Source organism: Arvicola amphibius, chromosome 5 (assembly GCF_903992535.2).
Source record: "Arvicola amphibius chromosome 5, mArvAmp1.2, whole genome shotgun sequence".
NCBI classification, from domain to species: Eukaryota; Metazoa; Chordata; class Mammalia; order Rodentia; family Cricetidae; genus Arvicola; species Arvicola amphibius.
In genome coordinates, this window is record NC_052051.1 from 32807015 (window position 1) to 32834662 (window position 27648).

General features: G+C 41.7%; 1 protein-coding gene across 1 annotated transcript; it reads right to left on the reverse strand.

Annotated features, from left to right (window-relative positions):
- Positions 1 to 27216, reverse strand: Dstn (destrin, actin depolymerizing factor). Its single transcript, XM_038331073.1, has 4 exons — positions 27007 to 27216; positions 5120 to 5427; positions 3416 to 3492; positions 1 to 1204 (listed from the first exon to the last, which is right to left on the reverse strand). The coding sequence occupies exons 1-4, from the start codon at positions 27007 to 27009 to the stop codon at positions 1095 to 1097; spliced, it is 498 nt and encodes a 165-aa protein (XP_038187001.1). The 5' UTR covers positions 27010 to 27216; the 3' UTR covers positions 1 to 1094.
- Between the last annotated feature and the right edge of the window lie 432 nt (positions 27217 to 27648).

Here is a 27648-nt window from a genome sequence, read left to right on the forward strand (position 1 = left end):
AGTTACAAATGCTTCCTTTATTACATAAAGCCAGCATTGCTACTTCTAAGTTCAGCTGCTTGTGCATCTCTACACTGTGTGGTATCATGCCTGTGATGTTATCACTTCCAAGTGTCGTTAGGCAGGCCCCCGTGAGTGCCATCCGTGGTACCTGTTCCCGCTTCCCACACAGCTGGTAAACTGCTCTAGGGATTTGCATCCTCCCAGGCCCCATAGGAAACACAACACTCTTCCACATCCTACTATACCAGACGCAGTAGGGTTCTGAAGGAGAAATTAAAGATTGAGAGCACCCTGACATTTTTAAATACACTGCTTTATCATTTTTCATTAATGAAGTAGATTACAATGAAGCCCTAATTTGCAATATAATTAGTTGTTACAAGACACTGAACATTCTCCTGAGGATATACCATGATTTCTAACACACAAAGTCACTATAAGCAGTTTCCCAGCCCAGGGAGCCTCTTGCTGCAGGTACAGGGCTGCTTCCTGCATTCCAGCACCGTGCTCTGGATGGTGTGCTGCAAGAACAGCGTGAATTCTAAGCAGACACAATTCTGAAGCAGTCTCATAATATATCTGATGAATGAAGACTGCCTGGCTTAGTTACTGCTGTTAGTGTATATTAGTGTTGTACACACTAAAGGAAATTATACCTCATTATTTTGTTTAAGTCAAGGAAAAATAGAATTTGGATGAAAATTATACATAGATTACAATCAGTTTTCTAAGCAAAGGAAACAAAAGTAACTGCTGAGGTTAGTGAAGATTTAGAGTTCGCTTCACATTGCCTTGTACTGTTTTGTGAACTGTGTTATTAAAATCCTGAGCTCAACAAAAATCTTTGTTAAGTCACTTGATGAAAGTAGGCATTTGGCCAATAAGAATAATTCCACACCAATGAAACTTTAGAGGCTAGATTTATGTAGGTGTTGGTATTTGCACACATCTATAGAATTTTTAGTTTACTATAAAGATGACAAGACAAATTCCCCTCAGTGAGATCCTGACCTAGTATATTTGCTTTACTTCTATAGTGAAAGGATAGTGTTAGACATGGAAGCTTTCAATTTGTGGCACTGGCTGATGATCTAAACAGGGGATCCTTCAAAAGCTACGATTAAGGAGCCACCGAGCTTTTCTGCAATACTAGTCCGATTGAGGTCTTCTGGTCCATTTGCTTGATACTCATGCTTTATGCCTAGAGAGAAAAACAAATTCTATTTAGAATTATGCAGTAGCTTACTATTTCTCTAAGGTAGCAAGCTAAAGACCCTTGTGTATTAACGGACCACAGAATGCTACCCAGATGTAGGAAGAAATAATGTATAAGCACATGAATCAAAATGATGACCTGTCACAAACATAATGCTGACTGAAAGCAATCAGAAAAACAAGTGCACAGCCTGTTATGATTCCATTTATTTAATTCTAAATCAGCCCCAGCTAATGAATGCCATTACATACTAGGGTACCAGTTAACACTAGGGTTCAGGGAAAAGTAGGAGAAGGGTACAAATGAAAGTGAGCGTCAAGAAAGATTTTGTGGGGTTCTATAATAATTTAGAATATATACTTTATTCAAGATGTTGTACTTCAATAAAAAGGCAGGCCTAGTAACTTTTTATTTAAAACAAATGGAAATATGGGGGCTGGAGACATGGTTCAATGGTTAAGATAAGAGTACTTGTGCTTCTTGCTCTTGTAGAGAACCAGAGATCAGTCTACAGCACTAGAGTGACTTAGAATCAATGGTCTTTGACTCCAGATCCATGGGATCTGGTGCCCTCTTCTGGACTCTGAGAGCACCTGAGCTCACATGTGCACCAACCCACACACTGATGCTCACAATTAAAAACAAAGCAGAAGCCAGGCACACGCTTTTAATCCCAGCATTTTGGAGGCAGAGGCAGGTGAATTTCTGAGCTTGAAGCCAGCCTGATCTACAGACTGATTTCCAGGACAGTCAGGGATACACAGAAAAACCAGGTTTCCCCCCCCACACACACAAAAAAAAATAAATGAATGAATGGATGGATGTATGGATAAGTAGAATAAATCTTAATGAATAAAATTTAAAAAGCAAGCAAGCATGAACTAAAACACTGCTACAGAAAACAGCTCTGTGGTGCATTACACACCACACTACCACACTTAAGGCAGTGAACACTTAAGATGTGGCACTGAGGGGCCTTGGGACAATTCCATCAGCACACTGTAGAACTAGCTCACCCATGGGCTTGCACACAGCAGTTTCTCTGCACAGAGCTGCATGTTTTAAAGCAGCTGCACAGTGAGTGTCTACCATTTGAAGATCATTTCTCAAACGCTACTCAAACAGGTCAGTTTTTAGCCAACTTTGGACTAATTTGAGAAAGCCACTGAGGATTCCACTAAAAAAAAGTTTCAAAGTGTCTATCATTTAATATCCCTAAATCAAGTCTAATGTAGCAATTCCCCTTAACTATTGGATTTCATCACAGTATTGAAGCTGAGAAGTCATTTGAAGCATCAGTTGACAGGTTAGGGAACCCCAACATCAACCTGAATGCATGAAGAACCCACTTACTTGAGCAGCAACGGGACTTGGAAAAGGAAACAGGAATTTTTTAGCTCATTAAAACAAGCTAGGGCGAACCAGTTCTACTCCAAGAATACAAATGCCAGTCACAGAAAACAAACAATACCAGCACTGGGTAAACCCTTATGACCTGGGCTCCCTCCTCTGCTTGGACATCACAGTGGAAGGGAGGTGGTAGAAGAACACTCAGATCAAGCCTCCTGCCCCAGAGCAGAGAGTTGAGGTCCATGAGGTTATTGATTTGAGCCAAGGTCACACAGCAGTTAGACAGCAAGCTCAGCCCTGTGCAAGCCTCTAGGGCTTGTGCCTCATGCTCCTCTACCATACCAATGTCTTCTGGCTGGAGTCTGGCCAAGGCCACTTCATCCAGACCCTGGCCACCCAGTGGCAAGTCAAATACAACTGGCCAGCTCAAGGTGAGTGTATTTTCCTTTGGACCCAGATGAATCAATTACCTAAAATTATACCATTGAACAGTAAAGCGAGAGATAAGAGAATTCTTCCCCACTTATGTACATTTCCTTTCTATAGCCTTGTCATGGGCTACATTAAAAAACAGCAGCAGACTGTTAAATACAAACAACATAAACCACCTGCTATATTAGAACCTGGCTTAAAACACTACAGAGTGATGCACAGCCAACGGGAAAGGTCATGAACGCAGGCCTGCGGCTGTAATGTGACCAGTCCAAGACAGAAGGCTCAGAGGGCATTTCTCCCTTCTCTGTCGCCAAAGCTCATCAAAGAAAATAAGGGATTTTAGAGACATTCTTATCCTGACTCAGGGATTCACTATACCCATAAAACTTCATAGGAAAGTCTAGCCCGTACCTTGAAATTTCTTCTTGATGGCGTCCTTCGAGCTCGCATAGATCATTTTGCTTTTCAGAGGCGCATGTTCTGGTGCCCTAGACAGAAAGATGCTGGAGTGAAAAGGTGGCTTTAGCGAAAAGTACAGCCTCTACCATGTTAAAGAGTCTTCAGCAGAAATGAGACAGGCCTCAGAATCTAAATTTCTATTTCCCACCTCTGAAGGTAAAAGTTATAGATGGTCATATGCACAATAACCACAGTGAAGAAAAAAAGTATGCCAAAAAAAAAACCATTGTCCAACTTAAAAGCCTATTTAGCCAGCGTACCTGCCACATAGCTATAGCTTCCCCAAAGCCAGGGACTTTACTGATTTTATTCATAGGGCTGTTTCCCCAGCCCCTAACGCTATGAGTGATGTATAGGAGAAATAAAGTTTAATTAATGCACCTCATTCAAATCCAAATTCTACTAACTTTAAGGCTTATCAATAATGACCTTTTTAAGTTTTCATTTATGTCCATGAGTGTGGTTTCTTGTCTGTATGTGTACTACATGCATGCAGGTGTCTACAAAGTCCATAAATTCCCTGGAACTGCTTCTGGCTCTTGTGAGCTACCTGACAACAAATCATGGTCCTCTGCAGAGCACAGCGCTCTCAGTAATTATCTTCATACACTACTCCCCAGAGATGGGAGCTGTCTGTCCCCACACACGGACCTTGACCTCACGCTTGCAGTCTCACATCCTGGTTTAGCAGGGAATCTTAGTGGAAGAGAAGTGATGGAATCCGCCAGTACTTTCCTCCAAATCCCAATGCTTTTGACCTGCAGTTCTGGACCTCTTTCACCCTGGCTGGCCTGGCACTCAGAGATCCTCTTGCATCTTCCTCCAAAGTGCTGGGATTAAAGGTATGTGTCACTACGCCTGGCCATAAGACTTTTGTCTAAGGCTTAATGTCAAATACTTGAAAAGACTAGAATAACTAGAAAAGGCCAATAAAATGCTAACTAGAGAACACTGCTCAGCTGAATCTTTTGCAACAATGGAAATGCTCTACATCTGTCAGTAATATGTGGCTACAAATTGGAAATAGATATTTATTCTGCTAAACAGTGAATTTTAGCTGGGCATGGTAGACTATGTCAGTACTTCTAACACTGGGAAGGGCTGTTGCTTGGGCTATACAGTGAGACCCTGTCTCAAAATATAGCGGTATCATTTTTAACCAATTAAAATTTAAATTAAAAATTAAACATTCCTTTGTACGTAGTGGTAGCCTAACTAGAACATATAGCAAACTACAATAAAGAAGAAACAGTATCAGCGGCCTCAAAAAAATACACACTCCAAATACCTACATGAAGAATATGTGTCCAGTAGAGCAAAGAGGGGCTTTGGTTTACCAGTAGGAACATTTGGTAGAGGCTGGGAATTTTGATTTAGAAACAAGTTCTAAGAATCCACAAAATAAACTACCTAAAACGATGTTCTTTCAAGTAGACAACATAGCTAAACTATCAATACAACTAAGACTGTGAAAGCTGGGAAACATTCTGACAATGAACACGAGTAGCTTCAATACGAGTTATCTTGAGGGTCTGGGAATGCCTAGCACATGCACGGTCCTGGCTCAAACCCCAACATCTCTAGTACCATTCTGGTCCCCATGTTTCTCTAAGAGCTTGGATATACAGAAGCTTGGGATTGATTCTAAATGCTCACCACAAGAAGAACATCAGCTCTTCTTTTTTGGACTCCTTGGTTTCAAAGCTTGCATCATACAAAGCGTAGCGACAATCTTTCTCAGGAAGCATTCCCACAAAATGCTTGAAAGGATCGGTTATGGTCTCACCAACGTCTCCAACCAGGATCTCTTTGCCTTCCTCAACAACTATGCACTTTTTGTCTGCACTGAGACAAAAAATTACAGCCTTCTTTCTTTTCTTGACTTCTTCTGGCGTGGAGCATTTCCGAACTTTCATGTCATAGAAAATGCGACATACTTCATCCGCAACCTGAACTCCTGAGGCCTAAGAGGAGAACAGAATGTGCAGAAGGCTGACAACAATTATAATTTCAAATGTAGAACAAGACATTTTGGCTCTAGATCGGCATCCTCACACGACCATCACTGACTTCAGACTTACACATATCATGGAAGCCATTTTCACACTACATGGGAGGGGAATTTGACTGTAACAGCCTCTCCTGTCCCAAGATCTCAGACAGCTGAATGGTGTCATCACTGCCAACCCCCAAGTCTGTCTCTTGGAGACAGGGTCTCATGGATCCCAGGCTGCATCAAGGTCTCTGTGTAGCCAAGTATGACTATAAACTTCTCACCTTTCATGTTCTGTGATTACGTCTGACACTGTCTGGTTAACGCTGTGCTGGGGACTGAATACAAGGCCTCTTGCATGCTGGGCAAGTACTCTACTGACTAAGCCACAAGCCAATCCTCAACTGTTTTTCCTCCTCTCTCCCTCCCTCCCTCCCTCCGTCCCTCCCTCCCTCCCTCCCTCCCTCCCTCCCTCCCTCTCTCTCTCTCTCTCTTTCTTTCTTTCTTTCTGGTTTTTTTGAGACAAGATTTCTCTATAGTAGTCCTGGCTGTCCTGGAACTAGCTCTGCAGACCAGGCTAGCCTTGAACTCTCAGAGATCCACCTGCTTCTGCCTCCTGAGTGCTGGGACTAAGGGAGTGCACCACCATAGCCTGTCTGAACTGTTTTTTCTTACAGGTTTCTTAGAGCCTTAACTGAGATAATTTTCCAAGTCTGTATATCAATAATACATTATTATATATTAATAAAAGCAAAACAGATAAATTCAGCTTCATGGCTGGAAAAACTTGTCCTATAACATCTCTTTCTCTCACAATAAAAAAAAAGCACTATGTAGGGCTGGAGAGATGGCTCAGTGGTTAAGAGCACTGCTTGCTCTTCCAAAGGTCCTGAGTTCAATTCCCAGCAACCACATGGTGGCTCACAACCATCTGTAATGAGATCTGGTGCCCTCTTCTGGCCTGCAGGCAGAGCACTGAGAATATTGTAAACATAATTTTAAAAAAAGCACTATGTAAAGATTTCAAAGTTCTAATCAATATTTAGTAACATCAATTGCTTGCTTTTAATTTCAGTTTACCATGTGGAAGGAAAAGCTTAGTTAGTGAAGTGTTTTCTATGTAAGTCAAAAAGGACCTGGGTTCGATACCTAATACCCACAGCAAACTGGGCATGGTATTACACTTGTAATCTCAATACTGGGAAGGCAGCAACTGGGAACATCTTGGGCTTAGTGGCCTGCCAGCCAAGGGTAATCCATAAACACTAAATGAGTAACCTTGTTTCAAAAAACAAGATGGACAGTTTCTGAGAAACAATACCTGAGATTGACCTCTGGTCTCCACCCTGACACACACACACACACACACACACACACACACACACACACACACACAATCCGCTAACAAATGTTAGTGAGTTTGGACAAGCTGTAATCTCATACTGCAGCAGCAAAATGACACACAGGTCACCCACCTGTACATTTCTCAAAGGGCTAATCATGGAGTTGATACAACATCTAAGAACTCCAGTTCTTGGGTATACTTAGGAAAGAAATAAAAATGTGCCCACATAAACAACCATATGCAAATGTTCACAGAACTGTTACTCACATAGACAAAAATGGAAGCTACTCCAAAGTTCATTAAGTGAAGGGATTTTTAAGTAGTACATCCACACAAAGCAAAAACGAGGATCTGACTCACTGCGACATAAATGAGCCCCAGAAAACATCACACTCAAAAAAGAAGCCAAAGACAAAGGGCTGTATGCAGCATGATTCTATTTATATAAAATGTCCCCAAAGGCAGATCTATAAGTAGACTAGTGGTTTCCAGGGTCAAGGGAAGAGGAAAGAGATTGTTAACTGGCAATTTTCTTTCAGGGGTGATGGAAATGCTCTGCAAAAACCCTACTACTTAAACACACGTGCAAGAGCTGGCTGTCATGATGCATGCCTATATCCAAGCAAGCAGTTTGACAGTTATGGCAAGAAGATCAACAGTTCAAGGCCAGCCTGGGCTACACTAGTGAAACCCAGTTACAAAAATATAAGAGAAAAAGATGCCTGCAAGAATGTGGGGGAGTGGGATATTGGGAAACTGGTGTTTATCAAAATTTCATCACCCAACTGTTAAGCTCTGCATACACTGTAGTGCTATCTAATCTGCATCTACTCACAAACTCCTCCAATCTAGCTAACCAATCAACACATTTTTCTCATAAATGCAATTACTGTAAATGAACAGCACATTTTAATACAATGGCAGTCAGAAAATACTAGATAGAAAACTAACTTTACAACCTTACTATATTCACATTACATTCTTATTACACATGCATACTTATTATATTTTTTTAAAAATCACTTTCAAGGGGCTGGAGAAATGGCTCAACGGTTAAGAGTATTGCCTGCTCTTACAAAGGTCCTGAGTTCAATTCCCAGCAACCACATGGTGGCTCACAACCATCTGTAATGAGGTCTGGTGCCCTCTTCTGGCCTGTAGGCGTCTAATTGACAGAATATTGTATACATAATAAATAAATAAACATTTTTTTAAAAAATCACTTTCAAGCCTTTTACTGCTTTAGTAGGATTTTCTGATCTTTGTCAAGGTGGAACTAGAAACAGACTCTAATTCCTCTCTAGTCCATAATAATGCTGATATTTAAGTTTTTTAACCAACAACTAAGTCTTACTTTTAAAAATAGTTTATTTAAAAGTTATCATTCATATAATGTGTTTGAATCAATCCACCTGCCATTTCCTCCCCTCTAACTCCTCCCCTACTGGCCCACAACTTTTCCTTCCCAGCTTCATGAGCTCTCATTTATTACTATTTTTAAAATACCTACTGAGTCCATTTAGTGCTTGCCCAACTCTTAGAGGGTAACACTGGAAGCTTTATATTTATTCAACCAATATCTGAGAATACCTAAAGTACCTAAGTCTCTCAAACATAACTTGAAACTGATTTTGAAATCAGTCGTGTACTGTAACTGAAAACAAAGCAAACACAATTCTGCAGCTGCGGTGGGCAGAGTCCGAGCCTTTTCTATCAGAAACGTCACCTATGCTGCTTTTTTTATTCCTAGTATGTGTGATAGCATGATGTGGGAGGGTCTTCTGTTTGAGTTGATTTCACTGGTTAATAAAGAAACTGCCTGGCTCATTTGATAGGCCGGCCCTTAGGTGGGTGGAGTAGACAGAACAGAATGCTGGGAAGTTAGTCAGATGCCATGCCTCTCCTCTCTGAGCCAGATGCGATGAAGCTCTGGCCCATGATGAAGCTCTGGCCCAAGATGGACATACGCTAGAATCTTCCCGGTAAGGCACCACTTCGTAGTGCTACACAGATTATTAGATATGGGTTAATCAAGATGTGAGTAAGAGGCTGGAACTAATGGGCCAGGCAGTGTTTAAATGAATACAGTTTGTGTGTTGTTATTTAGGGGCATAAGCTAGCCAGGTGGCCGGGAGCTGGGCGGGACGAAAAGCAGGCCTGCCCGCAGTCCCTCACTACAGTAGCGCAGTATGATGAGTAAATCCTAAGAATCTACATTCATAAGATCTAGGCGACTATTGCTAACATTTAGTCCTAAACCTGATGAATACGATCACTACTTCAGTTCACTGCTGTGTTTACTTTACCTGTCTTTACCCCTTCCCTTGTAGGCTGGGATGAACAAGTAGAGTCCTTTACAAATCCCAGTGGCTCGAGTACAAGGATCTGTACCACAGACACCTGGCACAACCTAAGGGCCCCTTCACAGCCTCTTAAGTCAAACTACGAAAGGTCACAGAAGCTGGCTGCATCAAAACAGAGGTCTCCTGGTAGTCTGGACCTCTGTGAGGACTCACCTAAGTGGCTCTGTCATCCTGAGATGTCAGGATGAGTCTCGTCATAGGCCCTCACACTGGAGCAGAGTCACTATGCTCTCCTAACAAAAAGGCTGCCTGTTCAGGCCTATCCATCCTAGCCTGAAGGCTTTCATCTCAGAAGTAACGCCAGGCAGGGCTTATCTGGTTCCTTCAAGAAATGCTGAGAAGAAAAAAACCTCTCCTACCAGTTCTGTTTTTCAGCATGCAACATTTAATTGCTCAGCAGTCAAGAGCCTGTAAATTTATTTTAAATAAAATTAAACCAAATTCCATTTTAAATTTAAAGTTCGTACAGCTGAAACAATACAGACCACTGAAAATCTCTGAACCAGGAACACTAAGTTGCTGCAGTTGGAAGGAATTTGAGAGCAAAAATAGACTGTTACCACAAGTGCTCTGACTGCCTTAAAAAGCTATGGAGTCACAGCTGAAATGTCTCCATGTTCCGTACTAGGAACCACTGGAGAACAGGGATCCACGCTCCACCCTGTGTCAGAACAGCTGCTTCAAGTAGTGGGTCATATGCTTTCCTTGAGTCTCTTCAGATGGAGCGTTTATAAAATTCACCAACCGAGGGACTCAAGAGATGGCTCAGTGGCTCAGAGTACCCCTGGCTGCTCTTCCAGAGTCCTGGGTTCTACTCCCAGCAAGCACGTGGTGGCTCACAACCACCTATAGTGGGATCTGATGCCCTCTTCTAATATAAAAGTTGCACATGCAGATAGAGCACCCATGTGCATAAAATAAATCATTTTTAAAAACTCACCAACTAAGAGATTAAATCAAGATTCATGATTCATGAAGTACACACTCCTGAATAGCTCCTAGTCAAACACAGAATTATGCTAACAGTGATACAGACACTGGGCATAATCTTGGAAATGACAGAATAAGCTGCAAGAAGAAGTCTCTCAAGTCAACCACAAGGGTGAGTGACAATCTTTGAAACTTAAGACATCAAGTTTTGTTTTTTGGTTTTTTTTTTGTTGTTGTTGTTTTTTCGAGACAGGGTTTCCCTGTAGTTTCTAGAGCCTGTCCTGGAACTAGCTCTTGTAGACCAGGCTGGCCTCGAACTCAGAGATCCGCCTGCCTCTGCCTCCCGAGTGCTGGGATTAAAGGCGTGCGCCACCACTGCCCGGCAAGACATCAAGTTTTGAGGCTTTAATTTTTATTAACCAGTGAATCAGTCCAAACCTAAATGTGATGGTCACTAACAACAGGCCACCCGAAACCCAAACACCAGACTGAGGTTCATTCTCACCGCTAAACACAAGCAGGACACCTCCCTCACCTTGGCTCCATTATTAAAACTCACTACACTTTAATCCTAATTTTAAAAAAACAATTTAAGTCACTGAGCTACCTAAGAAAATTATTAATTTCTAAAACCTGGATTGTGTAAGGGTCTAAAATGTCTCAAAAGTGAGACTGGTGCAGAGCAGAGCAGACAGACAACTGTAAGTTAATAACTGACAGCAAACAGTCAGCGGCTCCTTCCCGACCAGTTTCTCAAAGAAGCTGGGGCGTTTCAAACCGGGTCCAGGATTCCCTTTGTTTCTACCTTGCACAGGACCAGCAGAGACAGGACTAACAGCTGGGCTGCTGGCTACTGCTAATGCCTACCAGCAGAGACAGACAAGACAGTACTTCGGAGCTGACTCGGGGCTGAGTCCCTACGTCTGCCTCCTACAACAGCTCCACTGCAGTTAGGAAGGTGACTGGGAAAGACCATAATTCCATCAGGGCCAGAAAAGAGAGACGGAATGCAATGGGAGGAGCCAGTGAAATCACTGTGCCCCCAGCCTGCCAAATGTATCCCTCCACCCCTTGACTCTGGATTCCAGAGTTCATTCTCTACAGAGCTTGCTATCTTTCCAGTCGGTTATCCTACTGAAAGGGGGAGGGGGATAAGTGACCACAAGAAATGAAGGCAGACTCCTGGTCACCCTCAGGTTTGATCCTAAATTACAAAATCCCTATTTCAGCTGTCTAGGGAAACATGTGGGCCAATAACAGCTGTGTTAGCATTTCTTTCCTGCCTTCTACTGTGGTAGCCATCACCACACTGGAAATATATAATAAGAAAGTAAATTATTACTTTGAGTTTCAAAGAAATTTAAAAAGCAGCAGCACATAAAACTGACCCAATGCTAAAATAGTATGTTTTGAGCAAATAAATTTATAAAATGTATTACACAACTTTCTGTCTTGGGAAATAGTACACTGTTTTTGTTAATGACTCACATCATTTGGAACTTCAGCTATTATACTACACAAAAAACAGATTAATGCCTCTAAGGGCAAAGATTTCACATTTAGTATTTAATCTAATTATGGTTGACTATTTCTGAGGGCAATGAAGCATTTTGAGGGAAACAAACTGCTAATACACACACACACACACACACACACACACACACACACACTGGTGAGGCAGGGTTTCATTATATATACCAGGATAGCATCAAATTAATAATTATCTTTCCTCAACATCGTAAGAGCTAGATTACAGGTGTGCACCATCAAATCTGGCATTGTTCATGAAAAGTAGGTTATCTTTGTATTAAAGACTCAAAGCAATAAAAATGAAAAGTCAAAGTTTCATGCAAAACAGTTTAACATAAGCAAATTAGGCAAAGGCTTAATTCTTCCAGGTGGATTAAAAGAGGATATTTTATTTTAGCCCTTATGGAAGATGCACTGAATATTGGGAATGAAGTGAAGAACTGGAAAAGTTTACGGCGACAGACCAGGAAAAGCAACTTTGGTCCTGTCCATTCTGACAAATGTGTAATTAACTGAGACTATGGTCTTTAGATGAGTTGAGAAAATTCCTTAAACAAGCAAACAAACTGGTTACACCTGTCTCCTAAGCAGAGCTGGAAATGCTCCACTTTAGAAGATTATTCTCTGCAGATAAGCAGCAGCCCACAGCATCCTCTCACATCCCCCAGGATGGCCAGAGCTGCTTATTCTTTAACTCAAGAAGACAGGTGGAACCACATACGCCAAGCACTGGAATGCAATGCTTGGCAGTACCACTTATTAAGTGCACACTAATTATTACTATTATTAACCAGAAGATCCAGTTAGGGCATATTCAACTCTTCAATAAGTCATGTTGCCAGTAAGCCTTAGGTTACTGGACAAGTTAAAACTTGTATTTGGGGGCTGGAGAGATGGCTCAGCAGTTAAAAGCACTGGCTACTCTTCCACAGAACCTGGGTTTAATTCCCAGTGCCCACATGGCAGCTCAATCCTGTCTGTAACTTCCAGGGTACCTGACACCCTCACACAGACAAGCATGCAGGCAAAACACCAGTGAACATAAAAATAAATTTTAAAACCTGACTTGTATCTGAAACAAGAATTTATTTAATTTTTGGAAAACAAAAAGAGATGAGTTTACTGAGTAACAAGGGGCAGAGTGCAGGGCAGTAGTGAGAACAGACTATCTCCTCAATCAGAGATTCCCTGCTTCCTGTTCACTACAACTGTGGCATCTGGTAAGTATCCTTCTCTTTTTTCTCTTGAATATTTAGTGGTACCATCAACAGATAAACAGACACTGAAAAATGTGATATGTATACAATGGAATTTCATTTTGCCATAAAGAATGAAATTACAATTATTGCAAGAAAAAGAATGGTTCTAGAAACTACATATCAACAAAAAGAATGGATCTAGAAACTACATATCAAGAAAAAGGATGGATCTAGAAACTACATATCAAGTGAGGTAACCTGAACTCAAAAACAAAACTGCAGTTCTTGCTCATGTATGAATCTTAGCATGTAATGTCCACATATCTGTATGTGCATAGGCTATGAATTAGAAATGGGATGATAAAGGGGAAAGGAAGTGCTGAGGAAGGGGCAGGGCATCAGAACACATGTGCAATGCAAGCAGAAAGGTTGTTACTGGCAGCAGAAAGTACAAAAACTGGAGAAACAATGGAAGGGAGAAAGAAAAATAAAATTTCTTTGAAGCTGCCATAATGAAACCTAATACCTTGCAATGCTAACTAAAATAAACAATATATTAGGTGGTCAAACAGCAAATAAAGGGGCAAAGAGTGCAGTAGTGGCACAAACACCTTGGTAATAACCCATAGTTCTTTAACTGGACTTGACCTGCTCAGCAAGAGGGAAACCATGTCTGGCACTGGAAATCCAGCTACTCAGTGCTAGTGAAGTCATGGATCTTAGGAGAAACTACAACCACCACTTTATTAAAACAGCACAATCTCTAACTACACTCCAAATATTTGTCATTATACCCACAGGTAAGTATAGTTCTCACCCTTCATCAAGGAAACTTCTCTTTGTAACAGAGATGGTGACAGAAAACCACAACCAATCATAACGCAGAGTTGTGGAGCCCAGTGATGTAGGAGGGTCTTTTTTCTATGTGTTACTTTCATTGGTTAATAAAGAAACTGCCTTGGCTTTTTGATAGGGCAGAATTTAGATAGGTGGAGTGGACCGAACAGGATGCTGGGAGAAAGAAAGCAGAGTCAGGCAGACGCCATGAAGCTCCAGCCTGAGATGGACGTAGGTTAGAATCATCCCGGTAAGCCACGACCTCGTGGTAAACACAGATTAATAGAAATGGGTTAATCAAGATGTGAGAGTTAGCCAGTAAGAGGCTAGAGCTAATGGGCCAGGCAGTGTTTAAATGAATACAATTTGTGTGTTGTTATTTTGGGGGTAAGCTAGCCGGGATCTGGGCGGGAACGCAGCCAGCCGCTCCTTTTACTACAGCCCAGTCCCAAAGGACACTTCTATATAACACCCTTGCATCTAAGGCTCCAGGAACTTTGCAGATGTGGATGAAAAGACTGCAAGGGCCAGAGGATCAGGGCATTTGCTGAGATCTTTGTCTTCTAGTCACGTAAGAAGCAATGTTCAAAAGTCTCACCAAAGTGGCTGCCCAAATGTGAACTGAACAAGAATGAAACCACATCCAATAGACATGCCAGACTGGATGGGGCCTCAACCGTACACAAAGAACTATAGCAAACTGAGGAAAACTGGGAAAGAAAAAGGTGGCCTTCCCCAGGGAAGAGTACACCAACTGGTTGTTCAGGGCCAAACAGCCCTGAAAACACATATACAAGTAACATCGCACAGACTGTATGAGTTACACTTAGGAATATATATGTATATACGGGCAACGACAATGAAAAGAGGCCATGAATCTGAAGGAGGGCAGGGAGAGGGATATGGGACAGCTTGGAGGGAGAAAAGGGAAGGGATAAATGTAATTATATTATAATCTCAAAAATAAAAGGCTCAATTACACTACTTTAGGAAGCTATCTCCCACAATGAAGAAAGCCGTGATAGAGTAGCAGGTAAGTATGTTTCATCCTATGTCCCTTCCCAGCATATATTAGTCAAGGAACACACAGGGATTCTCCAATATCCTGAGAAACTGAAAATATCCAGAGGTATATTAAGTGCAGTTTTACAGGTTAAAGATCCTGGCCAAGGAGCTAAGATAGGTAAGCTCACATTTCCGCTCCATTTGTCAAGCTTCAGGCCTGCAGGGCTGCCATTAACGACATAAAGCAGAAGTATGCTGCTGTCCCACTGGCTGTCCTCCCTCCTTTCCTTCCTCCCTCCCTCCCTCCCAGGGCCACCACACCACACTCTAGCTGCAGTTACTGCATCAGATACCAGTGATCCAGAAAATGTTTCAAGCTAACTCTGCTTTAAAACGGCTTCATCTGAAAAAAGCGAAGTGAAGCCAGGAATGATGGTGCATGCCTTTCATTGCAGCATTCAAGGCAGAGACAGCTGGGTCACTGAGTTTGCGACTAATCTGAGTTCCAGGACAGTCAGGGCTACACAGAGAAACCATCTTTAAAAAAAAGTTAGTTAAAAACTAAAAACAAGAAAAAAAAGCCAAGTGAACAATACTAATTGCCACCGATTCCAACCATAAAAATCCTCAGTCACTTTAGAACAAAGCACAAATGTTGCCGGGATGGCCAATGCAGCAGAAAGAATGGAAGCTCCACTTGCTACTTAGGAGCTGTTTAAGGAGGAGCTCGTTATTAAGGCTCCCTGAGAGAATCTCACCTTCTCTCGCAGTGCTACACAGTTCCTCTTCTCATCTGGTTGCCCTCAGGGTCAGTTCAGATCCTCCTCTGGGAAAGCAGCTCTTATTTGTCCCTCGTTATCAGCTCCAACCAAAATCTGCGTGATCCTCCATGTACTGACGGGACTATAGTTATTTCTATCACTGCAGTATTATCTATCTAATTTGTCCTATTTGTTGACTCCTGCTCTTGACTTCCCCCCAAAAGAACAAGAGCTGTTGTTAGTGGGTGTTTTTAAATTGTTACTTTGTTCTTGTTTATGCAGGGCTAGGAGGGTCAAACCCAAGGCCTTCGAGCTAGGCCAGCATTCTATCAGCTACCTCCATTCCCACCCTCTTAGTATCTACCACTGTACTCTGCCCTTCACATCTTATCCACCATACACCAGCTAGAACCGTGATGCTGCCAACTACATGTTTAACTCAACCAATAAAAGTTTAATAGTATTTTTGTCTTGAAACCTTTAAATATGTATTTTAACTGCCTAATATGTGAGCATCATATTCCATATAAATTTCAGGATAAATGCTATGTAAGAGATATAAATGTATATGCTAATCAATATTCAAGAACATGACTAAGAAATCAATATTCCACAAAACAACACATTTAAAAGTTTATGTGGTCTAAGTTGTTGCCATGGACCCACTTACTTTTTGCAGCTGAAAACATTTAGAGGCATTACTTAAAATGAGTTGTCTACTAGTTTTACCAAGTAGAGAATGTTTCATGAATCTGCTGTTATTTGAAAAAGTAAAAACGTCTTGAAATCATCTCGAAGGGGAAAATCAAAAACTATTCCACGTAAAATCAAGGCTATGACAAGGACACCCATTCCTACCCAGAATGTGAAGTCTTACCCAGAGCAGCAAGGCGAGCAAGGAAAGAGTACAGGATAGAAAGCCAGACAGGAGAGAAGCGCATATTCTGTTGTGGCAACGTGACTCTTTATATAAAAGTCTGACAAGTAAACTCTGTAAGTTGCAAGATACAAAAAGCCATATACCAAATCAGTAGCATTTTTGCAGAGAAAAGAAAAAAAGAAAAAAAATTCAATCCCCCCTGCTAAAACAAAGAGACAGAAACAACAACAGCAACAGAAAACCCTTCCCAGGGACTGAGGATGCAGTGTAGAGACAGACCTTTAGTTAGCTAACAGGTATCCGCCATCCCTAGCCACACCAAAGGAAACAAGGAACAGAACAAAACCCCTTAGGCCTCCATCTAGCCAAGGGAGTGGATTATTATGCAATGCTAATTACAAAACAAGGAAGAGAGAAAACTGGAGACTACACACCAACAGGAGAAGACGCTCCAGAAAAGCGTTGTTAAAGTGTCCATACTATCAAAGTGAATTTAGAGTCAATGTGATCTCTACCCACAAAGCACTGGTTTTCTTCACAAAACAGAAAAAGGAAGATGGGAATGGTGTCACACGCCTGCTATTCCAGCTCCTGGGAACTGAAAGCAGGGGGATCAGCAGTTCAAATACAGCCTTGGCTATACCCTGCGTATGAAGTCAGCCTAGTTACACAAGAGAGGAAAGGAAAAGAAAAAAAAATTAAACTTGGGTAGTCAAAGTATTTTAGCAAAAAAAATCACACTATCTCACACCTCAAAGCATACTACAAAGAGCAAATAAGCAAAACAATACGGTGCAAGTGTAAAAGTACACACATGCAGACCAATGAAACAGAGAACTCAGAAATCATTCCATAATCTACAGCTAACTAATAATCATTGGAAAAAGTACCAAAAACCTACATTAGAGCAAGGACAGAGTCTTTAATGAAGGAAGCTGAGAAATTTGGAGATTCATACACAAAACAATAAACGAGACCCCTATTTCTCATCACATAAAAATCAAGTCAAAGTACAAAGGCCTAAACATGAGACAACCCCAACCATAAAACTGTCAGGAGACTCAAAGGTGACCTGCAAGACAATGAGTAGACAATGGCTTTTGGATAGCTTCCCCAGGGCACAGGCAATAAAAGTAAAAACAGGCAACTGGGGTTTTAATCAAACCAAATGGTTTCTAAACAGGATACAGGAGTGAAGAGACATCCAGCAGAGAACGAAAAACATTAGCAAGTTGTTCATCCAACAAGAGATGCGGATCCAAGAGAGACAAGGGATCCAACAGAAAAATATCACAACCTGATGGGGCAGGGAGCTGAATAGACCATTCTCAAAGAATAAATGACCAATTATATGAAAAATGACTGTATTAGCAAGAAGGGAAATGCAAAGCACAGCCACTCAACCGTCCATAAATACACCCATGCTGGCAGAGATGCAGAAAAAGGTGAACTACCACATATCATTGGTGGGAATATGAATGTACACAGCATTATGGAAAACAATATGGAGGTCCCTCAGAACATTAAAACAGAACTTTCACAATCTAGGTATCCAACTAGTTATATATACAAAAGGAATCAAATCAGCCTGTCAAAGAGATGTCTGGTAAGCACCCATGTTTACCATGCCACTAGTCCCAAAAACAAGACATGAAATATCTAATATACAACCACTATATTTGATATCACCACCACCACTCACAATAACCTGCCCCCTTAGCCTCCCAAATGAGGAAATTATAGATGTGTGCCACCATACCCGATACCATTTATTTGCACCTTGTAATCAGATCATTCGGGACTTTGCTCCTGAGTTAATATATTCTGGACACCAGTCCCTTGTTGGGTGAACAGTTGGCAAGTAATCCCTCTTGATTTTCATGTTATCAATTTACTCTATTGTTTCTGCTGTATAGAACACTAAAATTGATTTTGACTTGGTAATTTCATAAATCAGACTATTTTGAAAGAAATGGTGCAAATGCATAAAAGTTTTAACAGAAGATGACATTTCTTAAAGAATGAATTTAAATGTAACATGACTTAATGTCATCAGGTGGACCACAGGAGCGAAATAACTGAGGCATGAGTGCTCCCAAATAGAATCTCAAGACCTGAGAAACGGAAAGTACTGTCCATCTCTGTATACGTCAGTGGCTCTTAGGAGGAAATAGGTTAGACACAGCCCACTCCTATTTAACCTCTGCTTCCCGGCAGCCATAAGGCAAGCAGCTTTCCCCCACTGGACATTTCTCTCATGACGTTTTTGTCCTACCACGGACCTAAAAGCTATGGGGAAAGCCAATCACAGACAGACACCATTAGCCAAAATAAAACTTTCTTCCTTTAAACTATTAACTCTGGCCGGGCGGTGGTGGCGCACGCCTTTAATCCCAGCACTCGGGAGGCAGAGGCAGATGGATCTCTGAGTTCAAGACCAGCCTGGTCTACAAGAGCTAGTTCCAGGACAGGCTCTAGAAACTACAGGGAAACCCTGTCTCGAAAAAAACAAACAAACAAACAAAAAAAACAACAAAAAAAAACCTATTAACTCTGCTATCTGTCACAGCAATAAAAGCTTACAGCTTACATACTACAGGCACAGACCAGGCTCATTCTCTTCCCAAATAGGGGTCCCTTGAAGAGGCTCTCTGCCTGAAACACTCTCCACACAGATCACTCTTCCTTATTAAAAAGGACTAGTTTGCTGGGACCAGCTAGGCAGAACCCTTCCCCCCAATTAAATAAGTGGTTTTTGGCTTTTTCTATCCATCCAGCAAGAAATGAAAACTGATAAAATACAGGAACAAAACAGCAACTAATCAGAGGCCATAGAGAAAGTGGCAAACAGACTTGAAAAGCACGCCTCTAACAGCTTGGCAGTATGGCTGAACAGAAGTGATCACACCTGAAGTGTGTAAGGATGGCATGAGCAAGGGAACACACTGCCTGACAGTTGACACACTGTTACCTTCTTTTTCATGTGTAAGGTCTTTAAACTATTTTCTATGATTCAAGATAGCCAATAAGCAAATACCATCCAATTTCCTTTCACAGAAGAGGAGTTTCTGTATGCCAGAATCATTTACAGCGTTACCACAGCAATTCTTGTCTCATCTCTAAGGATTTACATAAAAAGATGCAAACTGGATTGCAGTATGTATACAAAGGTAGGGTCCTATCCAACTGTTTCAATGCTTAAACCTCAGTTCCCAATGCAGTGTTTATAAAAATAAGAACAGATATAAAAATTAAAACAATCAGCTGGGCAGCAGTGGCTCACGCCTTTAATCCCAGCACTCAAGAGGCAGAGGCAGGGATCTCTGTGAGTTCGAGGATAGCCTTGAACTACAGAGCAAGTTCCAGGACAGACTCCAAAAAATACAGAGAAACTCTGTCTCAAACACCTCCCCACTAAAATAAATAAATAAATAAATAAATAAATAAATAAATAAATAAAACAATCTATCTCTATAGGAACTTGTCTGTCAAAATTAAGAACATCCTCTTAATCACATATTATAATTTAGTAGCATCCATGTGTGCTACTATGAGAAAGGGATTGCGTACTGATATGTACAGCCCCATCTTGAAAGAGTGGTACTTTCAAAAACATCTTAGTTTTATAAAAGAAACTGGAGAGACGGGTCATCAATTAAGAGTGCTTACTGCTCTAGCTGAAGACTTGGATTGAACCCAAATGGAGGTTTTTAATTATAATTCCAATTCTGGGGGATCCAACACTCTCTTTTGGTCTTTGTGGGCTCCTACATGCATGTGGTACCACAGACTCAAGCAGGCATAGGTGAACACACATGTAAAAATAATAAATACAGACATTCCTAGCACTGCTTCTTAGATCATATGAAGTGCAAAGCATTAAAGTGTCAGTTTAGTGTTCAAGCTAACTTCCCACCACAAACTGAATAAACCAATTCATAAAGTATATGGCTGGATCAATAAGGCCACAACTAACCATATATGGTTTAGTGACTTCTTTAAATGTGGCTAAGGAATTGAATTTTAAATTTTATTTCATTTTAATTAACAATTTTAAAATTCTAAACTCAATTGTTAATGAATTTGTTAAATATATTAGGAGAAACCTGAGTATGTGGGCCTACTTTTTAAACTACAGTCATGGTATGTAAATATAAGTCAAATATGTGTAATGAATATTTAAGTGCTTACATTGAGACCATCTTATTTAGTACCCAGGAAGGCCTAGAACTCAAAATCCTCCTGCCTCTATCTCTAATTCCAGAGAGCTAGGATGATAGCTGCACAACACCAAGCCTGAATGAGTTGTGCTTTAGGTGTAAAATATATACAGAATTTCCAACAATGAAAATATGTAAAAGTTACTAATTTTTCTATTAGTCAAATGTTGACACAATATTTTAGATAGGGCTAGAGATGGCTTAGTGGAATGACTGCCAGGAATACACAAGGTCCTGGGTTGATACCTAGCACCACAAAAAAATTAGAGATTATACTGGTTTAAATAAATTTCACCTCTGCTGGTTATTTTCTTTAAGGAGCATTGAGAAATTTTAAATATATATACATTCCTGAAGCAAAATTTCATAACGAGAATTCCTTAAAGCTCAATGACTTAAGATCAATCCAAAAGTAAGAGAGCTTAATCTTATCTGTGTCAACTTCAGCTCTATAACCATTTGAGAATGCACCAAATCTAAGTTGAAAACATTCAAAACTAAACGCTAATTACACTGATAAGCCAACAGAAAAATCATGATAGAAAATTCATTGTTCTTTTTCTGTGATCAGGTTAAAAGAGGTACAACCTATAGCACAGTACACAAACATTGAAAGGAATAGTCTTCCTTCGATGGGGTACTGCTGTAGGATGCACCGAGGTCTCGGTCTCTCGGGTGCTCATGTATGTCTGACCGGAGCAGAGATTTCCCGACTTTGCATGCTTTACAAAGACAATGCATTTATATAAACAAGTCAGTTTCCCAAGGCTCAGGGTCTGGAGAGATGGCTCAGACATTGAGAGCAGTGGGCGCTCTTCAGAGTTCAATTCCCAGCAACCACATGGTGGCTCACAACCATCTATGATAACATCTGGTGCCCTCTTCTGGTATGCAGACAAACATGCAGGCAAAACACTGTATACATAATGAATAAACCTTTAAAAGAAAAAAAGAACGATATGATCTATCTCAAAACACTTGGTTATTACCGAAAGGAGGTAAGTTTTAATAGTATAAAAACACAAGCATTTCAGATCCTTTACACGGTTAAAACATTTCTTCACTGAAGCAATTTCTGTTCATGGAAAAACTGTTGTGATATGTCTAGTGAAGTGGCATATGCAAGCAATTCCCACACTCAGGAGGATGGAGTGCTAAAGACCAGCCTGGGCTAGCTACAGGGTGGAGATCCTGTCAGACAGAGGATGAGAATGAATGAGTTTGTTGTGCATAATTACTTTTAAGTAGGCTTTGATTAGTTCACAACAAATTTTTAAGTATGAAGTAGAGTTTCCATACAGTATCTGGGTATTTGGCTTATTTTATCCTTATGTATACTACAAATATGCTTGCTTGTCTATATGTGATACCGTGTGTATGCAGTACCTGCAGAGGCCAGAAGAGGGTGGGGGGTCCTTTGTAATTGGAGTTATAGGTGGTTGTGTACCACCCAAGGAGGGTGCTGGGAACTGAACCTGGGCCCTCTACAAACATAGCAAGTGTTCTTCATTACTGTATCATCTCTCTACTGGTTTTTAATATTCTATCTGAATGAAGTGCCCCAGGAAAAAGAGACAAGTTTAGAATGGAGGAGATGAATCTCCGTAGGTTCCAACTAAGAGGAGCTACCCACTCTATGGTCCGTCACCCCAGAAGCCTGGAAATGGCAGGTGAAATAAAGAGGAAGCATTTTTCTTCTGTGATTTAACAGCTTAAGACGCCTGGAAAGACACATGTGGAGGAATACCAGTCCAGGGTATGAGGACCCAGCATTGACAAGCGTGGTCTTGGAGTTTTGGGTTGGTTTTGTTGTTGTTGTTATTTGGGGTTTTTTTGTTTTGTTTTGTTTTTTTTGGTCAGTGCTTGATTGTATAGCTCTAAAGGCAGCTCAGATGAAGTCAGGTTCACAGATATACATCTTATATATAAACATTACATGTAAGCTGATGTGAAGCATGTTGGTACCTTGCTTGCCTAGCATTATGTGAGGCTTTGGGGCCCATTTCTAGCATCAATTTAAAAAAAAGTACAATATATACAGAAACAGTACTAATAATGAAACATAGAAACCATTTTCTACACATCAGATAGGCAAAGGACTTAAGGCTCAAATTAGGTAAAAGAGAGAAAGGAGGCTTGAATCAGTTATTTCCATCAACTGGGGATCTGGTGTACACACATATGAGCTTATGAAAGATATTTCTTATTCAAGCCATCAAAAGGCTATATAGATAATGAGATGCAAAGTAAAACATACCAGGAGGAGAAAATACATATGCATGCTCTCCACCCAAGGGTCTCTGTGTTTTTATCAAGAGGACACACAGGGACTAGACAAGTAATATATAATAATTTTATATGGAAACCAACTATTATAAAAAGTTTAAATAGATAAGTCAACTGGAGAAATGTCCAAATGTCTACTAATATACGGATGAATAAACTTGTGCAGTTTTATATTGGACTAATATCCAGTAGTTCAATCCAACACCCTGGGCTGGTGAGATGGCTCAGAGTAAAGGCATTTGCCCATAAACCTGATGACCTGAGTTCAATTCCCAGGACCTACATGGTAGAGGACCAACTCCAGCAAGTTGTTCTCTAACTTCTACATGTAGACCTATGCAAGCATGTATAAACAACTCAATAAATTAAGTAAATGTAATAAAACCCAACATCCTCCCCAAAAGAACACAAAATTTAAAAAAAGGTTGAAAGGGGCTAGGCAAGGCACAACATAACATTTATATATATAAAATTTAACACAATGATGTAGCATGAATTAAGAATGTATATATGTATACTTAAAAGCATGAAAAGTGAAGGAGCTGGAGAGGTGGCTCAACAATTAAGAGAACTGATTGCTCTTGCAGAAAAACTAGGGTCAGTTCCCACATGGCAACTCACATCCATTTGTTAACTCCAGTTCCAAGGGATCTAACGCCCTCTTCTGACTTCAATGGGTACTGCACCCAAACGACACACAGACATGTAGGTAAAGCATCCACACACATAAGTGAATTTATTTTTTTAAAAAAAAAGGCATAAAAATGTCAAAGAGTGAAATCTATCAACTTCAGTTAACTGTGGTGAAATGGACCTGAACCTTGCACTTAAGACACACCCTATCTCTATAGGTTTGAGGCCAGCCTGGGTTACAGTGAGATCATCTCAATTATTAGAAAAGAAAAAATGAAAGGAAAGGCCTATTATATATGCTTTAACAAGATCTGTTCATATCCTTTCTCAAGACTCCCTGGGTTGCCTGCCCAGGTTCACATTCCTTCTATTGGAGAAGTTTCTCCATCACAAACATTCTTTGAGTTTACAACATCCTGAATGAAATCACTTCCTAATGGGCCAGAATAAGATCTGACACAGGACTGGTATCCACTAGGGAGGAAAAGAGTAACTAGAAAGCTGCAGTAATAACAAATACCTAAAATATGACCTCCTCATCATGATTTTTCTTTGGATAAAAGGGAACTTTATTCTGCACTGCTTAAAATGCTTCCAAATTAATCATTTTAAAGATGTGTGTAAAATAAGAAAAAGTGATTTGTAGGAGGTAATTGATCCCTTACAGCCTGCTTTTCATGTTAAATGGGCATACAAACGGTTAAGTGTGGTGGTGCACGCCTTTAACTCCATCCAGCACTGGAGAAGCAGAGGCAGATGGATCTAAGTTTGAGGATAACCTGGTCTACAGAGTGAGTTCCAGGACAGCCAGCACCACATAGAAAAATCCTGTCTTGAAAAATCAAGGGGCTGAATTGTTAAAAAATGTTTTCCTAAGTACCAAGTGCAGAATAAACTGGTAATTCCATCCAAGCCACTTAGCTCAGTTTGTTGGAGAAGAATTCTGTCTGTGTAAAGTGTAAAGGTAAGAGTTACATCACCACATATTCTTTGTCTGTATTTCAAGGCAAGACTACACCCTACTTTCCAGAGAGGCACAAAACTATGTTGCAAATACATTCCTTGGTAAAAAGAAAAGGCTAGCCAAATCTACATGTGATGTGTCAAGCTGTACCCAATAGAACTGAGCAAATAAAGTCAGGAATTTAATGGTGAGCTGGCAAATAATCTTTGCACATATGAGGAAGCTGACACACCCAGTACACACACAGAAATTTTATTTGACATGTGCAAACAGAGGGTACATTTTCCCCCAGTGGGAGGGGATTTTATAGAGACAGTTATAGTGATATTTTGTAGTGAGACATTTGAAAACATAACATCTCATTTTTCTAATTTCAACTTGCTTTATTCCAACCACTTCTAAAAGACTTAGTGAGTACCAGGAAGCAATTCTTTTAAATTAAACAAACCCATAAGCAGTTAAAATTTGATCTCCCCACTACCATCCCCCCAAAAAGGAAATGGGGTAGGCAGGCAATGATGGTACACACCTTTAATCCCAGCACTGGGGAGGCAGAGGCAGGCCAATCTCATTTGAGTTCAAGGCTAGCCTGTTTTACACAACTAGTTTCAGGACAGCCAGGATTGTTACACAAGAGAAACCCTGTCTCGAAAAACCAAAGGAAAGGGGGGAAAGCTAAGCATATTAGCTGACACCTATAATCCCTGCACTCCGGAGCCTTAAGAGAACAGAATGCTAGGCCACCCTAACACCTGTAAGTCTAGCACCTGGAGGCTTAGGCAGGCTTGCCTTAAGTTCAAGTCCAGCCTGGGTTTCACAGTGAGTTATGTGTCACTCTGGATTAGAGTGAGATCCTGCCTCAGAAAAGGACACCAAGCAGCTCATCATCAAATCTAAAAGATTTCAAGTATAGAGAGTGCTAGAATCTGGGATGATAAAGGAGAAACACTCTCTCTCTAATACTCTCTAATGGCTGGACTGAATGGAGATGCTCCATGCTTATAAAAGCAAACATAGTATAAGAGTCTGTGTTCTGAAATCTTCATGCTGAAAACACACCCAGAACTGGTGGAAAGGCTCAGCAGGTGAAGGTACTTGCCAGGCGAGTCTGACAACCTTACCTTAGTTCAGTACCCAGAGTTCACAGTGAAAGGAGGAGGGACTCACAAGGACTTACAGTGTGCTGGCAGTGGCATTCCTGCACCCACGTCCTCAGACCATAACAAATATATTAGGACTTGGATTTAAGAATGAACCCACCTTTGGTTTCTCTCCCCCCCCCCCCATGTACCAGGAAATACAACAGATTCTTCTTTCATTTTGTTTGAATGTACACAGCAAAGTTAAGCTTTAAAACCAAGCATTAACACATTTAAAATGTTTAGCCCTATTTTAAATATAAAGTTTGAGTTCTCAACTAAAAGAAAAGGCGTTGTTACATTGGCAGACTGGAGAGCAGACACCAGTCCGCTAAACAGCACTTCGTTACACTGAGTGCTCAAACTGATCAGAACTCAAAGCCCTAAGATTAAGTCTTTAATAAACCAGTATCTACAGATACATTTCAACTATTGAAGAGGTTCAAAAGACTTCAGGGTCTGATCTATTTGTAGCTGATAAAGCATTAAACCCAAAGAAGAACAGGATTTAGTATCAAGACACTATTAAGCAGGGTCAGTTATCAAGAAAACTATCCATTTAATCCAGTGAGCTATAGGCACCTGCAAGCCAGTTGCTATATCCTAAGGAAAATCAAAGTTGTTATTTAGTAAAAACAGTGTAGACAGATAAGTGGGTACCAACTGCTTCCAAAAGCACAGATGCAGCAACAGGATAGTATTTCTAGCAGTGTGGCAAGGCCTTGCCAGCAAATCATTGACCAAAAATGGTAACAGTGTATGCCGACTACAGTGACAAAATGTTCTACCTGACCGCCCAGTTGGGATACTGTTGTACAGCAGATTTGAGTAACAGTTTAAAGGCAGAGAAGTTTGTAAATTACTCAAAATCTCCACCATCTCAACACAACGAATGTTTCTCTTGTTAACGGGCTGGAGTTATTAAACGGACCTCCTGAAAGCTTTTATATTTGCACCAGGAAAGCAACATCATGTTCACCCCTCGCACCCAAACATGTGGTAAAGCCATGGTCTCAGGGGAGGGCAAATTTCTAACTATGGATGGACAACCAGGCAGGGAAGGGTTAAAAGAGACACTGCCAAGCTTGACAAGCCCAACGAGAGTGCCACTGAAGCTGATTGCCAGATACGACAAACAAAGCCACGGCAAGGCCACCCTGTTCTTAATCACGCTAGCTAGCAATCACCCCGCCCTCTAGGGTGTTCAATAAAATCTTCTTTTCCTTCTCGGTGGAAAAGGCTGGAAAGGCTCACGGGTTACTGAGCTGGCCTTGGGGAAAACCGCGCCCACACGGACGGTCCCCGGGTTCCGCGGCCCACCCCGGGGACCTGCAGACCTCCGGATCGAAGGCAGCGAGGCCGGGCCGAAGACGATCCCGGGAGGCGGCCCGGGAACTGCCTTGGAGCCGCGGGACGCAGTCCCTCCCTTGGTGGACGCCCGAGCTGCGGGTCACTCACCATGTTCGCCGCGGCGGACTTCGAAACGAGGAGCCTGGCGGCAAAGTATGGGAAGCGTCCTACGCGCGGTAGCAGGACCCGGAGAGCAAGCGCGAGGCAGACGCGACAGCTCGAGCCTCTTAAGGGGCGGACGGCACGGGTTCCAGCGAGACTGAGGCTGCGCGCGCTGCGCTCCGCCCTCCGTTGCTATGCAACAGTCAGCCCCGCCCCCCAGGCCAGGCCCCACCCAGGAGGCCCAGCGGTCTGCAGACTGCCGGAAACCTCGCTCAGGAGCTGGAGTCAGGGGAGCGCGTGGATTCCCCCCGCCCAAAGGAGCGCCCGTTGCTCCCCGGCGAAGGGCGGGCAAAGGACGCTCCCAGGAGGGTGGCCCTGCCCTAGAGGCGGGGCCAATAGCTGCCCCGCCCACTCCGCGGCCTTTGCCCATACATGGAAGTCGCCACCTGGCCAGGTGTGCGCGCCGCCGGGGGCGGGACCGGAGCGCGGGGTGGGCGGGGCGAGCCCCGGTGGGCGGGACTAGAGCCCGCGGGCGGGTGCTGGGCTTGCCCCGGGGGTGGGGGGCTGGACTTCACTGCACGGCGCTCGGGGCCCGCATCTCGAATTTTTTTACCTACTTTGGTGCTGTTCCCACCATCCTGTGCTGAT

What these genes read in the sequence shown, in the direction of transcription:
- Dstn (XM_038331073.1), bottom strand. An exon ending in GAGCTGATGTTCTTCTTGTG is followed by an intron (nt 3,493 to 5,119) that starts GTGAGCATTTAG and finishes CTTTCTGTCTAG; the next exon opens with GGCACCAGAACATGCGCCTC. An exon ending in CATCAAGAAGAAATTTCAAG is followed by an intron (nt 1,205 to 3,415) that starts GTACGGGCTAGA and finishes TTTTCTCTCTAG; the next exon opens with GCATAAAGCATGAGTATCAA.